At 37.0% G+C, this 16,028-nt stretch overlaps 1 protein-coding gene across 7 annotated transcripts in view; it reads right to left on the reverse strand.

Annotated features, from left to right (window-relative positions):
• CORIN (corin, serine peptidase) overlaps window positions 1-16,028 on the reverse strand; it is a 151,820-nt gene that overhangs the window by 88,160 nt on the left and 47,632 nt on the right. For all 7 annotated transcript variants that reach the window (XM_062575517.1, XM_062575519.1, XM_062575522.1 and 4 more), the window contains exon 4: window positions 12,013-12,223. In XM_062575517.1, coding sequence (XP_062431501.1) covers window positions 12,013-12,223 — 211 coding nt within the window. The remainder of the gene's footprint in view (window positions 1-12,012; window positions 12,224-16,028) is intronic.

A 16,028-nucleotide genomic window follows, 5' to 3' on the forward strand; every position in this document is an offset into this window, starting at 1 on the left:
GCAGGGTCATTCCTTGACTTTAACAAGTCTGTGAATGAGAGCTACTTGAGTTAATGCCAGCTAACCAAACTTATACTGCTCTTATGATTTGTAGAAATGAGACTGACATTTAGAAGGTGGCGGGGGGGGGGGGGAGACAGTCCTTTTGACCACTGGTCAGTCTGAAACATTCTTTGTTTATTAACTCCTGCACGAGACAGTTTATTCATATCTACTGTGGAAGCTTTGTTATAGTAAGATTCTCCCATCTATATCTTTCTGGATGCACAGCTCTCACAACTCTGATAGCATTAATTCTCCCCTAGCCTTTATGGAAATGCAAGGGATTATTGAAAGCTTCTGTGCTACAACTATTCCAATTTACAAAATGAAATAAATCTTATCTTGTAAAAAAAAAAGCATTTTTCCAGCATATAAATTAAATTGTCAAGTAAACATTAACAAAAGACTGTGTTTATTTTATTATCTGATATAAATAATACTTTAATTACTTCAAATTATCATCATTTATTTATGAGTAATATATTGAATGTGTAGGAGATGGTAAGTATGACCTGTTATCCCCACTTAACATACCAGCCTAGAGAGCAGAAACCACAGCTAATAACAGACAACACACACAGCAAAACATTAAGCCAACAGGACTGGAGGCAATCAACCAGTAAATTATGCAGTCATAAAATAACCAGTCCTCCTGATTTCCTTTTCTGCCTCCTTCCCCTGACTCCCATGGGCAGTGTTGTAAAATACGTTTTCAAAGGGACATTCTCATGCCCAGATTGTTCTTAAAAATAATTACCTGCTTGATAACCTTTTAACTCTGGTCTATCTACACTCCTCCCAACACACACTTTGAAAGAAATTTTTTCTGAAATTTGTAAAGTATTCATGGTAGTGCTCTAGATTAGTGGAGCTGGTGAAATAATGCACTCAACTTTTGATTCTGATTGCTATGGCAAAAGCTAGCTTCACGCCCACTGGACCAGATATGATTTTGGCCCATACAGGATGCCATTGTACACTGTATATTGCATTTTCTGCATATTTCTAGGTTTTTTAACCTAGCTTTGGTCTTTTAAAGTAATTTCTTAAGTAATCCCTTCCTTCTGTACATTGAGTTCTTCTCTAGAAACTGTATAGATTGGTAGTTATAAACAGACTCTGTATTGAGGGGAAACAGAGTTCTCTGAGTGGGAGCAAAACTTCTCATTAGCATCTAATTTCTCTGTCCTGCTTTCCCTGTATTTTGTCCCCAATTTTTCATTCCCCTACACTGCATCTGCCATCTACTGGCAAATTAGTGTAAAACAACTTGAGATCAGAGACTCAATTTCAGTCCCTTTTAAGCAAGGGCCTGTACCTGGCTTCAATGCCACCTCCAGCTATTAGGAGTGTCAGTCACACAGATAGTCTTTCTCAGGCTCACCCACACAAGCTGAGCCATGACTTAGATAGAAAAGTTTGCATACTCTGGTTATCACTCCCTTGTCAACTCAGCACATGAACTGTGATTTTTCAGAGACTTGTGAACAAGCCAAAATTTGGCAGGATAACTTCTATGTGTAGCTTTTAGTACAGAAACTAATAATAAGTGCAGAAGTTCCACTAAAGCAAGCACATCTTCTATTCTACCTCCCTTATCTTCCTACCCCCAAGAGCCATGATAAAGAGCATACCACTTATTTAAGCAAACTTCCTGCCAAATGCCAAGTTCCATTGCTCAAATAGGCAGAGATACTAGAAACTCTCAGCAGTTAGAAGAATGCTTTCTCATAAGTGAACCAGCTGTTCTTCCTGTTTTTGCCCAGGACAGATATTAGACATCAGAAAAAAGAAAAAAAAAAAAAAAAAAAAAAAAAAAAAGTAAAAGATCTTCCCCTTCCTCTTCCACCCAAATTATACACATTTGGAAAAGGGATCTTCTAAGAAAATATGTTAATAACTTTAAATAGGCAGTTCAATCAATTCCACATCTTTATCTATACTTTCAGTTTGCACTGTTTGCAGCTACGGGCTTTACATTTCTCACCTTCACATTGTCTCAGCTTGGGTCAAGTAGTAGTCCTCAGTGGGTCCTAAGATGGTGAACAGCACATATTGACTTCAAAATCAGAGTTCTGTGGGACAATTCAATGTATAAGCTTCTCAATAGCACATTTTTCTCCATGATAAGTAACAGTTACACAATACTGATGAAATTATTCATTAAGCACAAAATTATGAGTAATGTAGGCTGCACTGAGAAGGAAGCTACCATAAATATGCAATACTTATTTTAGGTATAACAATTGTGACGTGTAGTTTCTTCTTCTGCAAGTTTCTTCATTTGTTGCTTGAGAATATGACCAATGTCAGACATATGTCCATATCCCTTTCTTTGAAGTCACATGTTTATCAGCTGATTCCTAATTCAATATCTCACTTCATCTCATTAAAAACATATTCTGATGACTGGACAAAGAAGTAAAATTTTCTTCCTTGATCAATAATCTTTAATTAGAACAGGAGATAAGGTTTTACAATTTCTTGTCTTCCTTTAATTCATTTCTCTACACAAGTACTCTGCCACTTTCTGAAGTTGTATATTGTAGATTTTCTTTGTTCATACATATCCATTTATTGCTTACTTAATTTTCATTTGAATTATCTCTAAGCCAATTCATTCTCCTTTTATTTGGACAAAGAATTCAGATATGTTCAGTGCTTTCACTGAAACACTGTTTCAATCATGACATTGTATATGACATTTGTTATAGTGTATAAATATTCCCCAAAATGCATAGGAACTGTTTGTCCTATTTGACAGATATCTTAAGCAGATATCATTGCTACTTCAGATCTCTAAGTTGCACATTACACCTGCCAATCATTCCATTTTCTTGTTGCTGTAAGGCAGTTTGAGTTAGTCCATTATTAATTTCTGGGGGGACTGGAGCCGAAACTGAGTATTTATGTTATGCAGGCAACACTTTGCCAGTTGTTCCTGGTCTTATTTCTCTTACTACATGGCATGCAGACTATTTGCCAGTAGCATTTCTATTGTGACCAGTTTACTTCTAAAATTAGATTTTATTAAAACTACTATAACTGTTAGTGAAATCATAGCTACTGAAAGGCATATCAATCAGTAAAAAGAGTACAGTGAAATAAGCAGTATTCAGATGTTCTACTGGTCTGAGCTTTTTCAAGCAACACACCTCCTGCGTGTCCCTCAGTTTTTCTGCGAAATGGAAACAATTGTATCAATTTCCTTTGTAGAATGCTTTAAATCAACAATGACAGACACAGAAATGATTAACAGTGGCAGATCGAGCACATTATTTGAGCAGGTAAAAGTTCGCAACTTTATTCTGCTCGCTTCCTCTCTAACTTTTGCCTTTATTATCTGACAGGATTTGACCATACATGTTTTTCATTAGCATCTGAGGCTGTGTGGTTCAAGTCACAACCGGACTTACATGAACCACAAGTGGATTTAAAAACTGAGATTTGAATTATGACTTGATTATATACCTAAAGAAAGATTTTATAGCTTTGTTATAATAGTATGTTTTCTAGCACATAATCAGTCCATTGGGTTCTCAAGTGCTCAAAGTCAAGACAGAGCAACATTTAGAATAGAACACATGTGATTTCAAACTTTATAGAATACAGAGCACTTCATGCACTGAACATCATCTCTGCTGTATTCATGATAGAAAAGTTTATAGTCGTCTGTTTCAAGGAAGATACGTCAACACATTCTTGTGTGGCTGAACATAGAACAGATGGATCTCCTTGGTACAAAAACACTGCTAAAACCCCAGATAGAATATCCTTTTTGAGTCATGTTAACTTGGTCTAAAGCAGCACCATGAAAAGCAAAGGATATTAAAAGGAAGAAGCAACTCCCGCAGTATGTGAAAAGCTGGATTACAAACTCAGAAAATAACCTGAGTGATTGCTAAAGTGACCGGTAGTCACTTTACAAGCTTTCGAAAGCAGCTTCCACTCTTGTGTTGGGGTCATGGCAGAAAATATTCTGCATAGAATCATGAAAGGAAAACTAAAAGAAAAGAATGTGGGAGGTGGTAGGCAATCATCTCACCTTCCTCTCAGAGTACTGGTGAATGGTAATCACTAATGCCATTGCTTAATCCTTTTCAATCAGGCAGCAGCAATCCTAATGAAACTACCTTAGATAAGATTATGGTAAGGAATATGAAGTTCAAGATGTCCTTCTAGGAGGGCTTTTCAATACAGGTACTTGTCAGTACAACACAGTCACTTTCAACAGTGACTCCGTTGAAACTTTAACTTTGCAAGGATGTAAAATGTAAATATTTTTATACAGCTGAAAAATGCAGTGCAACTGCATATTGTTGTAAACCTGCACATCTATAATCTGGCACCTCTGCGCAGATGAATTACAAGAAGATAGTAAAGCAGCCATGTCACAGACTACTATCAGTAGCTATTACACTACTTACCCAGAATTCATAACAGTTGCTATTCTGTCTTGGCATATTCTCCCACTTTGTTACCAAAATTAGATAGATTAGAACAAGACTGAAAGATGCCAGTGTAGGATTGTCTATTAGGACTCCCACATATACAACATGCATGTACAATTAAACATGCTATGCACTTTGCAGATAGTGACTTAAATGAATGATGATAATTTCTTTAAAATACATGCTGATATTTTCCTGTTCATACAGTCTTAAAATAAAAATTCTCTTCAACTAGATGAACAGAATCTATATGATTCAGCTAACATTTTCTATTAAACATTCTAAAAGCCCCAATTAAATAATTTTTATATAATGTCTTATTATTTTTAAAAGTCTAAATATGCACTGAGATAAAAGAAAATCAAATAAAAATCAATGTCACCATGAGCAGGATGAACAAAGACTATGTATAAGTTTAGAATGTCATTCACAAAAGCGAGAAAAGGGTAACGGCCACATCACTGATCTTATTCAAAGATTATACAAAATGTTGCAGACCGGGCTCCTTAACTCTATGAAGTTTGATTCTTTTCATACTCTGGGAGAACTTGGAAGAATTTTTTCCCTCTCCCTCCCCTGTACCTCACCCCATTTTTTTTATTGTTATCGGCTTATAATGATACCACACGTTTCTGGATTTGTTTTCACAAGTAATATTGTGATTCATGTAATCATCATGGTTTATGTCCTTATTGGTAATGAAGGATTTTATGTTCTCCTTTTTTATAAATTACAGAAAATAGGTGAAGGACAAGAAAAAAGAGAAATAAATTGTTGCTGTGAGCCATAACAGAGCAGCTATTCAAAGGATACTCAACTGCATACAAACTATTCATAGCTTTTTAAAGACATATTCCTATTAACCTAATTTTTACTATTCAGTATCTCTTCCATTCCCAACATATCACATTGCCCTCTGCTCCCCTCTTCAGTTTTCCATGAGTCTTTACTAGGCTGCTGTTATTTGTAGTATGGAAATTACAGCAGAACAAAAATATTTAAATTACGTACAGATATTGACTTGGCAAGCTCTTGTAAGAAACACTCTGAAAATCAAGGAAAACATTTCCATTAATTATATTATTTTCTGCTTTAGAATGATGATGAGAGAATAATTTTCAAAATTGAGAAAGACATATTATGGCAGAGAGTTTTTCCCTCTGTCAATGTTTATTGGATCATGACTGAAGTGAATAAATGTTAATGAGGGAGATGAATCTGCAGGTTCACCTCAAGAACGATAACGTTGTATCTAAAAATGGAGGGTAAAAGAGTTACAGGTTCGGTTCTAAGCTCTACTGCAAATTTCCTGCTCAATCCTGGTTTCTCTAGCTATTAACGTGACACATAACTTTCTCCTCCTATCCTTTATCTGTTTTGTCAAGGCTGCCCATTAGTATAGGCTTACTCAGTATCTAATTCTAAAAAGTAAAAAATAATAACAACAATAAAAAAATCTCAGGCTGACCTTTTGAGCACTGACATAAAACAAAACTATTCCACAGCTTTACTTTCAAAGATCTCTGACATAACAAAAGACAAAGGAAATAAACACATACAGGAAGAAATGGCTGCATTAGAATTTTATCCTGAGAGCTTGTACTTGTACTTGTGCTTGTACTTTATAATCTGCATTGCCTCAATGCTAGTTTCTAGGCAGAGGTTAAATTAAGTTTGACCTCCAGAGATGTATCTCATTGGCGTCACATCAATGGAAGAGGTTTTCTCTCTTCTGGAATACATTTCTACAAATAGGATCAGCAGAAATACCCAAGCTCTTACTTTCTACTTTAGAAGGCAACAGAACAATGAAGAGGTGCCACAGGAATCCGTAATCTTCAAATTTATCCCCAGTACTCAAAATCAGAAATAAATCATTTACATAGGCCTTCAGGATATCATACAGCTTTCCTGTTTCAACAAGCCTTTTGATGAAACGTGAATATTTACAGAATATAAGAACTGCTAAGAAGCATCCTTCATTTGCATTATGCAGTTATAGGTTGGCACATTATGAACTACTCTATTAATTTTGTAGCTTTAAATTTTACTTGCATTTTGGCTTTATGATGCAACCTTTTTCTTTCAAAAATCTGAAAACACTGCAAAGTTGTGTTTTTTTTGTTTTGTTTTGTTTTGTTTTGTTTTTTTTTTTTTTGTTTTTGTTTTTTTTTTGTGTGTGTGTGTGTGTGTGTGTCTTTTTGGACACAATATCTAAAGCCTATAGAACATGGGGAACCCAAGACAAGTTTGTTGCCATACCAGAAACAACAATCACTAGGTCAGAGTAACTGACCATTGGCCTGCTTACAGTGTCTCCCAACAGTAAGATAAAATTCACTAGCTTGAAACACTACTAATCCTGACCAACAGCTGTGAGGAGAGATCTTTCTTACAACAAATAAGGTACAATAATAGTAGTGTTACATTTAGTAGTAGTTGGTCACAGACTAATACTACCCAAAAGGACAAAGCTGCTTTCTCAACCTTGAACATTTCAGAAATCAGTTAAACACATCAATTAGTTTAAAACATTCTTCCAACAGTCGTGTCACTTTTCAATTTTGACTCATGTTCTCTCTTGCCAGTGCTGCTGAGATGTATTAAAATAAGAGTGGGTTTTAGAGTCTGATTTTAAAGTAATATTGGAAAGATCTCATTCATTTACCCATGGAGGAGAAAATTTCATAATCCCTTTAAACAAACAGCATTTTAAAAGAAACTGCTATATATTTCTTAAAGCAGCAGGACAGATTGATCATACCTTTAGTTTCTGGAATTAAATGCATCTTTCAAACTAATTTAGTTTTATTCATACCATAGTAAGACACAGAAGAATAATTTTTAAGGGCAAAAGCATTGTGGTAGTATTCAGAGACTCCAGTACCTAATTATGCTGTGTGGTACACATACACCAAAGATGCTCCCTGCCCAGAAACTTAATCTCCTTCAAGTATTAATGAATATAATATTTATGAACATATGAAAGATAAATGAGAAACAGAAAAATTTAAACATCAGAGCAAAACTGTGTACAGCACATTGGATGCCAAGGACTAATGTTTGTAATTTTCCTTCTCATGGCTTCTCCTAACACATTGTTATAATTACTGCTCCCACGGCTGAAGCTGCCAGCACAGACTCTCCCTACAGTACCTCAGAATAAACATCTGAATATCATATGTTTCATTTCTCTCTATTGTCTAAGCAGCATTTGTCAAATTATACTTTAAATAAATTTGAAACAATAACTCTATAAAACATAGAATTATCAACAGTAGCTTCTCTTTAATTGTAGATTAAAAATTATCATCAGAGATGCACTAGCAGTCAGAAAGAAACAGCTGTAATTCACTAGAGGAACTAGTTATAATAATATCAGTAATATAATGTTGTACGTTTTGCAATACTGTATGTTAAAAACAACCACATTTCCAAATAAAGGGTACAACATATGAACATATCCCCATTCATTTAATCAGAATATATTCCACAGTGACTGTTCTCCAGATTCTTTAAGTATGTTTCTAATACTTCTCAAATTCCTCTGTTCAAGAGACCTAAAACAGCCCTACCTCTTCACTTTCCATATTTGTGCTCAACACATACAAAGTGACTTTCTCCTATTACAGCAAGGCTTTTCATATGAACAAAAGGTTTTCTTCAGAGACATTTCAGATTCACTGATAAGAATTCCCAAATTCAGCTTACATTTGACACGTCACATTTCTCACTGAGAGTAGGTATTAATTTGGGAGAGGGGAAGGGGAGTTAACAACTATATTATGCAGGTATTATACCTTTTTTTTTTTTAATAGCTGCCTAGACTAAGTTCTCTTTCTGAAATGCAATTCATAGTTACCTGATTTTAAATTACCTGATTTTGGGGGATCTTACAATAAACTTAAAAGTTTCTGACATTAATTTTTTCTTTGAATATTCCCTTCTTACGCTGACACAAAAGTTCTTACAGGTTACCAAATACAAACAATAAGCAAAATCGAAAGGGTGAGCAGACACTGCAATTTGTTGAGGATCTTGTGTTATTAAACCAGAGGCAGCTGATACAGTCAAAACAAAGTCTTGAACCATCTTGAATAATCACGTTTTAGATGAATCTCATGCAAGACTTTGAATTCTAACTTCATTGTGTAAAAGAAGGAAAGTCATTGTCCTTTATTTCTAAATAAAATGGAATAGTGACACCAAATACTGACAGTAGAAGGGCTGAAAAGAGAGTTACATGTCTTTGTAACTTCCTGTAAATCACTAATAGTCAAGTTTAAATGCTTGAACAGTCTATACCTATCAAGGTAAGGCATAGAATACTCTGGGCCCTACATATTTACAGCTTCACAGTAAAGATCATGATCTATCATCCCACTTTTTAAACACAAACAAACTTAAGTCATCTTAAAAAGACCTGCGACCATCTAGAAAGTGAAATGAACCTTAGCACACCGGTTATATTCCTGAGGTGGATAGGTGGGACATTATCAGTTAAACATAACAGAGCATGCATCACAACAGCCATTGTTAATGGGGAGACTCCAGTCTTTTACCCCTCCTTTGTAAATCCAGCCCTGGGATTCCCCTAGACAGGAAATTTCAATTATTTTCAATAAATGAGTCATTAAAGAAATTATCTTATTGACTCCTCTGGCTTACAGTGAGAAGACACCAAAATTCCTGCTGGTGATTGGCTACCAAAAACAATGTTTTGTAAGAATTTATTTTAATTTATTTTATTACAATTAGCTAAAGATAAACAGCTGGAATCAAGTGATCACATAGTAACTGGCATACTACTGGTCATTCTAAGATCTGCTTCTCTCTTCTCTGTTTTAATCAAAAGAGTTGGAAATAAATTTTAAGAAAAAATATCAACTCAGCAATTTCTAATTTTAGGATCAATCTGAAAATATCTAGTAAGTTCAAAATATTTCCTCCTAAAAACTCTAAAGACTTCTTAGGATGTATTTGATAGTAAGCATTTGTTATCAGATTGATAGCCATGTGTTCAGGAGTAAGATACTGATATTTCAGTTATTTGTATTTTTCACAGTCCTGGTAAGAACTTCTTGTAAGGATTTCTTTAAATAGCTGCTTTTAACAGTTTTAATCTTTAATGTTTTTGAAACACTAGGAGAAGACTGAATCTTTGTTGTGATCTTAGCTTCAATAATAGTTCCATACATACATATACATATGTATGTACATATACATATGTATATACATAAAGTAAGCACAGAACCAAATCATGAGATTCTGCAGGCCTCAGGTTTTGTATAAACAAACTATTCAAATAATGAACAAAAATCAATGGTAATTAATGCTTTAAAAAACTGAGACCAACTGGCAGAAATTTCGGAAGTCATATCCCAAATGAAGATACTAGGCTTCTTAAAAAGCATTATTGTTGGCCCTGAAAGCTATCCATTTGTCTGCAATAACCATGTTCTACAAGAGAAACATTAATCAGAAAAATCACTCAAGTGCCTAACAAAAATGGCTTTAACAAACCAGCACTTCAACGATCCATGTTTACGCTTTTTCTTGCACTTGTCTCTTCAGTCTACATTTTCACTGTCACCCATGATACAATGAGAAGACATGTGATTATGTAAAGTGAAATCAGATTCTAATGTAATCCTGCATTTTTTACAGTCTCACATTGGACTTTCCTCTTGATCTGCCTGCAGGGGCCAGAACAGTTTGCACAAAGAAGATTTTAAAATAAATACTGAAAGAGGCATAGTGAGCTTTGGAATGTAAACCAAGACGTGGAAATCCAGTTCCAGCTTTGACATTAAAAATTAATAGGAGAAAGTAACCAATATTTTGGTTACTACCCAAAGCAAAAGCAAAAATCTGTATGTTCCAAACTTTAACTTTCTTTTAATTACCAAGACAGCTGTCATAATGTAACCAGCTGAGATACTGCTCCATTATCTCAATCCTCCAAGGAAGACGTCCTCCGCAAAGAAATAGAAATAGAAAGTTTTAAAAAGTTATTCTTTTACTACTCTAAGTTATGAATTTAGCACCTTTGATATGCCCCTTTCCCTTTCAAAAGGATTATGAAAGTCAAATTCCAAACAGAGCAAAATAAATGAACTGACAGAGAAATGGCCTGTTTCCCTGTTGTTGAACCTTTAAATATATCAGTTCACTACATGAAACAACTTTTCTGATTTTGCTGTATGATTTCTTGAGATAGTAGATAGTTTAATGCTGTATGGTATCAGATTCCTTAACTGGAACAATTACAATACTGAATCTTGAAAAAAAAATTAATTATGCAATGAGTTAAATAGGGTTAATTGAAAATCATTTTTGGTAGTCTAACTAAAGTTGGGCACACAGATGTAATTGGATTAAACAGGTCACTCAGTTGAACAGGCAGTCTCATTCCACTGTTTCCCATGCTGCCTTACTTCAGCCCTAATCCCAGCTATAAAAGCATCTGTATGCTTTTTTATTGGGTTAATATTCTATCTGTTCAGGGAGCTTAACTGATTCATCTAGAGATTATTCTGTTATAATTGAAATGGTAGGCATGTATTACCTGGAGTGGGAGTAGAGCCTTGAGTGGCAACTATGTTTTAGAACAGCTTACCTCCTCTCTTAAAACTGCACTTTCATAGGATCCTATGCATTCTCAACTGCACAACTTTCCGCTTCTTGGTTCTTGTTATGTTAACTGAATCACTTGTTCAATTGCCATATTCTCTTCCACTGAATTTTGCAGGTAATGAAATAAGGAGAAAGAACTCTCCCCTCTCTCCTTGCCCCCTTCAGAAACATCTCAGAGATTGTGTACATATAAAAAATAATGTGCCACAATTCGGTTTTGGTACTGTTAAACACACAGATCCTTTTTCAAAGGAAGCTCAAAGAAAAAAGTACATGCAAAATGTGTAATTAAATAATTACACTAATGTGTAATTACATAAATGCAGAATCAAGACACACCTATATTCAAGCTTCCCAAACAGTTTGTCAGTCTCTCTGAATACGTCCTACTAATCAAATACCATAAAATATATATAAAAGATTAACTTTTCTGTCAGAAAAAGATATAATGCAATATTCAGTTATTTCAAATACTTTAAGAATATGAATCTGCTTTTCCTGTTAAAATTTTAATTTAACTAACTTCTACCACAGTTTATGCCAATGCTATAAATATCCAATGCATTTATACTGTCACATAGCATTCCATTTTGTCACCTCCAGATTGGACAGATAAGATACAAGAGCTCTGGACAGCCTTTGTTATGAAAATAAACCTGACTGCCCTAATGCCACAGTTTTAGTCTAAATACTGGCAATATCTTTTGTAAGAAAACTCTATTGCAGTTGGTTTATTTTGGCGAAAACATTGTGAACAGCTTTGACAGACAGGAGTTTTGCAACAAGGTCACAGGCTTAATTCAGATCTGCCCTTTTCTGATTAAACAGACAGTATTTTACCACAATTGGCTCTAGTCACTGACTGATTTTTGTTCCCAAATACCTGTCATCACCGTCACTGACGCATTCAGGAAGAGCAAGACTACAGCCAAACAGCATGATGTGTTGGTAGCAGCTGAGACGGTTGAGATAACTGAAGAACTTCAGGAACTTTTGCATTTCAATGCTTTTGACAATGGAAAGAACTGAAGTTAAAGTGGTGTAGTTATATGGCAGCATTTGGCACTGGCTGTTGGTGATATTTATGCAGGCACCTGTGAAATCAAAACAATTAAATTTAGAACAAATGAATCAACTATTAAATGGTGATAGTGAAGATATATAGAATTTACTAGTCAGTATATATAATATATAAGTAATGCCTGTACCTCACAGATAAGATGACACTTCACAATGCTATCAGAATACTGTCCAAGAATGAGTATCTAAGAACAGAAGGAATCTGGATAAGCTTGGCAATATAGTTTGGATAAGCAACCAACCTCTTACATATTTTCACAATTGACCCTCTCAGTCTACAGAGCTTAGCTTGGTTGTCAGATTGCATTCTGACACAAGCTGGATGAGCACACCATAAGAACACCCATAATACAGCCAACTTTGGCTGAAATCAAACACAGAAGCCATGTAGAAAACTAAGGCTAATTAGGACTGCAATGTTTTTGAATTTTCCATCAAGTTTGTACTACCATGCTGCTTTGTAGCTGCTCTTCCTGCCAAAACTCAGCAACTTCATTGTTTTTCACAACATTATAGTCCTCCTTCTACAGTCTTTTTTCTCTACCCAACCAATATAGAATTATCTGTTTTTGTAAAATGAATACCTACTCTGTCCTAAATTGTTATTGTCCCATTCTCTGGCCACCAGTGATCCTTCTCTGCTCACATCCTGTCATATACAGTAAGCTCTCTCAGTTATAAATGATCGCAGGTTAACATACTACATGAAGTTCCAAGAGTGAGTTTCACAAACCACACAAAATTCAGAACTTTCATCAAGAATAAGCTATTAAAATCGAATACTTAAGAGAGCTCCCTACTTTGATGATGGCCTTCCTAGGCCATTTAGACAAGCTCTGGTATTACATTCAGAGCATGTCTATATTGTACAATAAGCAGGGATCTGAGCTCATTCTGAATACCAGATTCTGCCACTAATTACGCCGTAAAAGCATCAAGCTCATGTTAAATGACCACCACAAATATAGAGTTTTCTGAAGGAGGAAAACTGTGAGTGCGTCCAAGCCTTAGCACAAGTTTAAACTCCTAGTCTCGTTACTTGAAGAAACTGAGTATAGTTGGTGTCAAATAGGGTTGATCCTAGTCCAACATCAGACATTTTGGAACTGGCTCCATTGAAGCATTGTGTGGGACACTTACGCTTGATCTCTTGCCTCAGTTAGAGCTGGGGATGTTAAGCACAAGGGATGTAGCTCTAAGCTACTTCAGCAAATCTCTTCTTCACCTTACTGTCTCACATAGTCTTCAATGTCTAAATGCACTAGTGGCAAAAAGTTCAAAATCTAGTGTCCATGTAGTCCACATGCATAGATTTAATCCGAAGGGAAGACTTTCCTTTGGTTGAGGAGGATAGGATTAGAGACCTTCTGGGCAGGCTAGACATCCACAAATCCGTGGGCCCGGATGGGATGCACCCACGGGTACTGAGGGAGCTGGTGGATGCTGTTGCCAGGCCGCTCTCCATCATCTTTGAAAGGTCCTGGAGAACTGAGAGGTGCCTGAGGACTGGAAGAAAGCCAGTGTCACTCCAGTCTTCAAGAAGGGCAAGAAGGAAGACCCAGGCAACTATAGGCCAGTCAGCCTCACCTCCATCCCTGGAAAGGGGATGGAACAGCTCACTCTGGATGTCATCTCCAGGCATATGGAGGAAAAGAAGATGATCAGCAGTAGCCAGCATGGATTCACCAAGGGGAAATCCTGCTTAACCAATCTGATAGCCTTCTCTGATGGAATGACTGGCTGGGTAGATGAGGGGAGAGCAGTGGACGTTGTGTACCTTGACTTCAGCAAGGCCTTTGACACTGTCTCCCATAACATCCTCCTAGATAAGCTCAGGAAGTGTGGGTTAGACGAGGGGACAGTGAGGTGGGTTGAGAACTGGCTGAAAGGCAGAGCTCAGAGGGTCGTCATTAGTGGCGTGGAGTCTAGTTGGAGGCCTGTGGCTAGTGGCGTCCCCCAGGGCTCAGTACTGGGTCCCATCCTGCTCAGCTTCTTCATCAGTGACCTGGATGAGGGGACAGAGTGCCTCCTCAGCAAGTTTGCCGATGATACCAAGCTGGGAGGAGTGGCTGACACACCTGAGGGCTGTGCTGCCATTCAGAGAGACCTGGACAGACTGGAGAGCTGGGCAGAGAGGAACCTCATGAGGTTCAACAAGGGCAAATGCAGAGTCCTGTTCCTAGGGAAAAACAACCCTAGGCACCAGTACAAGCTGGGGGCTGACCTGCTGGAGAGCAGCTCTGCAGAGAAAGACCTGGGAGTGCTGGTGGATGACAGATTGACCATGAGCCAGCAATGTGCCCTTGTAGCCAAGAAGGCCAATGGTCTCCTGGGGTGCATTAGGAAGACTGTTGCCAGCAGGTCAAGGGAGGTGATCCTGCCCCTCTACTCAGCCCTGGGGAGGTCTCATCTCGAGCACTGTGTCCAGTTTTGGGCTCCCCAGTACAAGAGAGACATGGAGCTACTGGAGAGAGTCCAGCGTAGGGCTACAAAGATGATCAGAGGACTGAAGCATCTGCCCTATGAAGAATGGCTGCGAGAGCTGGGCCTCTTCAGCCCGGGGAAGAGAAGACTGAGGGGGGATCTTATCAATGTGTAGAAGTACCTGAAGGGAGGGTATCAAGGGGACGGGGCCAAACTCTTTTCAGCTGTCCCATGTGACAGCATAAGAGGCAATGGGCAGAAATTGAAGCACAGGAAGTTCTGCCTGACCGTGAGGAAGAATTTCTTCACTATGAGAGTGACGGAGCACTGGACCAGGTTGCCCTGAGAGGTTGTGGAGTCTCCTTCCCTGGAGATCTTCAAGGCCCGCCTGGATGCAACCCTGTCTACCATGCTCTAGGTGACCCTACTGAGCAGGGGAGGTTGGACTAGATGATCTCCAGAGGTCCCTTCCAACCTTACTGATTCTATGATCCTCACATAAGAGTTCAGAAAGCAAAGTACAGTGAAGAAAAACTTCATTACTATTTTGTCAAGTTGCAATGTGTTTGAAGGCGTTGACACAAAAAGTTAGGTTTTTTATTTTATCTAGACTTGGTAAAACCCAATCCCCACTTCTCCAATGTCCGATAAGTGTACTTTCAGACTGACTTTCCAAATTAAAAGATTTTTCGAAAAAGTGAGGAGTACAATTTTTAAAAGTGTCTGTATGAGTTAGTACCACAGGCCAGTGACTTTCTGTGCAACTTGTGCTCTGAAGTTATACAGGTGCTTTTGAAAAATACCATCAGGATGATCACCAAATCTGCCTGTTAGGCTGTCAGACTGAAAGCTGGTGATTCAGAAATATCTTCTTCAGATCTAGAGGGAAAAACAAAGAAGAAAAAAAAAGAAGAAAAGGAAAAAAAAAAGGAAGGCTCATGCCGTTCTATTTTAAGAGATGCCTGAGATTGATCATCTCTTTAATGACTATTTGCTTTGTGATTTTTGTACAGTATCTTGACCTGCTATTAGAAGTAAAATCTCCATCCATTTTTTGCATTATATTTTGTAGTTTAAAAAGATCTTTGCTATTTATTTGCACTGTAAGGCATGAAAAAGCTTAACAGTAAAACAAAAGAGTTCTGATTTAAAGATTAAAAATACTGAAAGCTTTTTGCAGCAAAGAGTCTTTAAATTGCTAACCTCACAACATTTTCAGAAACTGCTGTAATAAGAGGCTGATATGCCCACCCAAAATCTTGGGTATCTCCCCACACACACACACACAAAATACACACCAAAGATATGTAAATAAGTCACATGATGTTAAATGGGAGAGAAGGGAGCACAAGCCTTAAAAAATGGAACTTCAACTAAACAATTCATAAAACCACC

Source organism: Rhea pennata, chromosome 4, assembly GCF_028389875.1.
Source record: "Rhea pennata isolate bPtePen1 chromosome 4, bPtePen1.pri, whole genome shotgun sequence".
In the NCBI taxonomy this organism is placed as follows: Eukaryota; Metazoa; Chordata; class Aves; order Rheiformes; family Rheidae; genus Rhea; species Rhea pennata.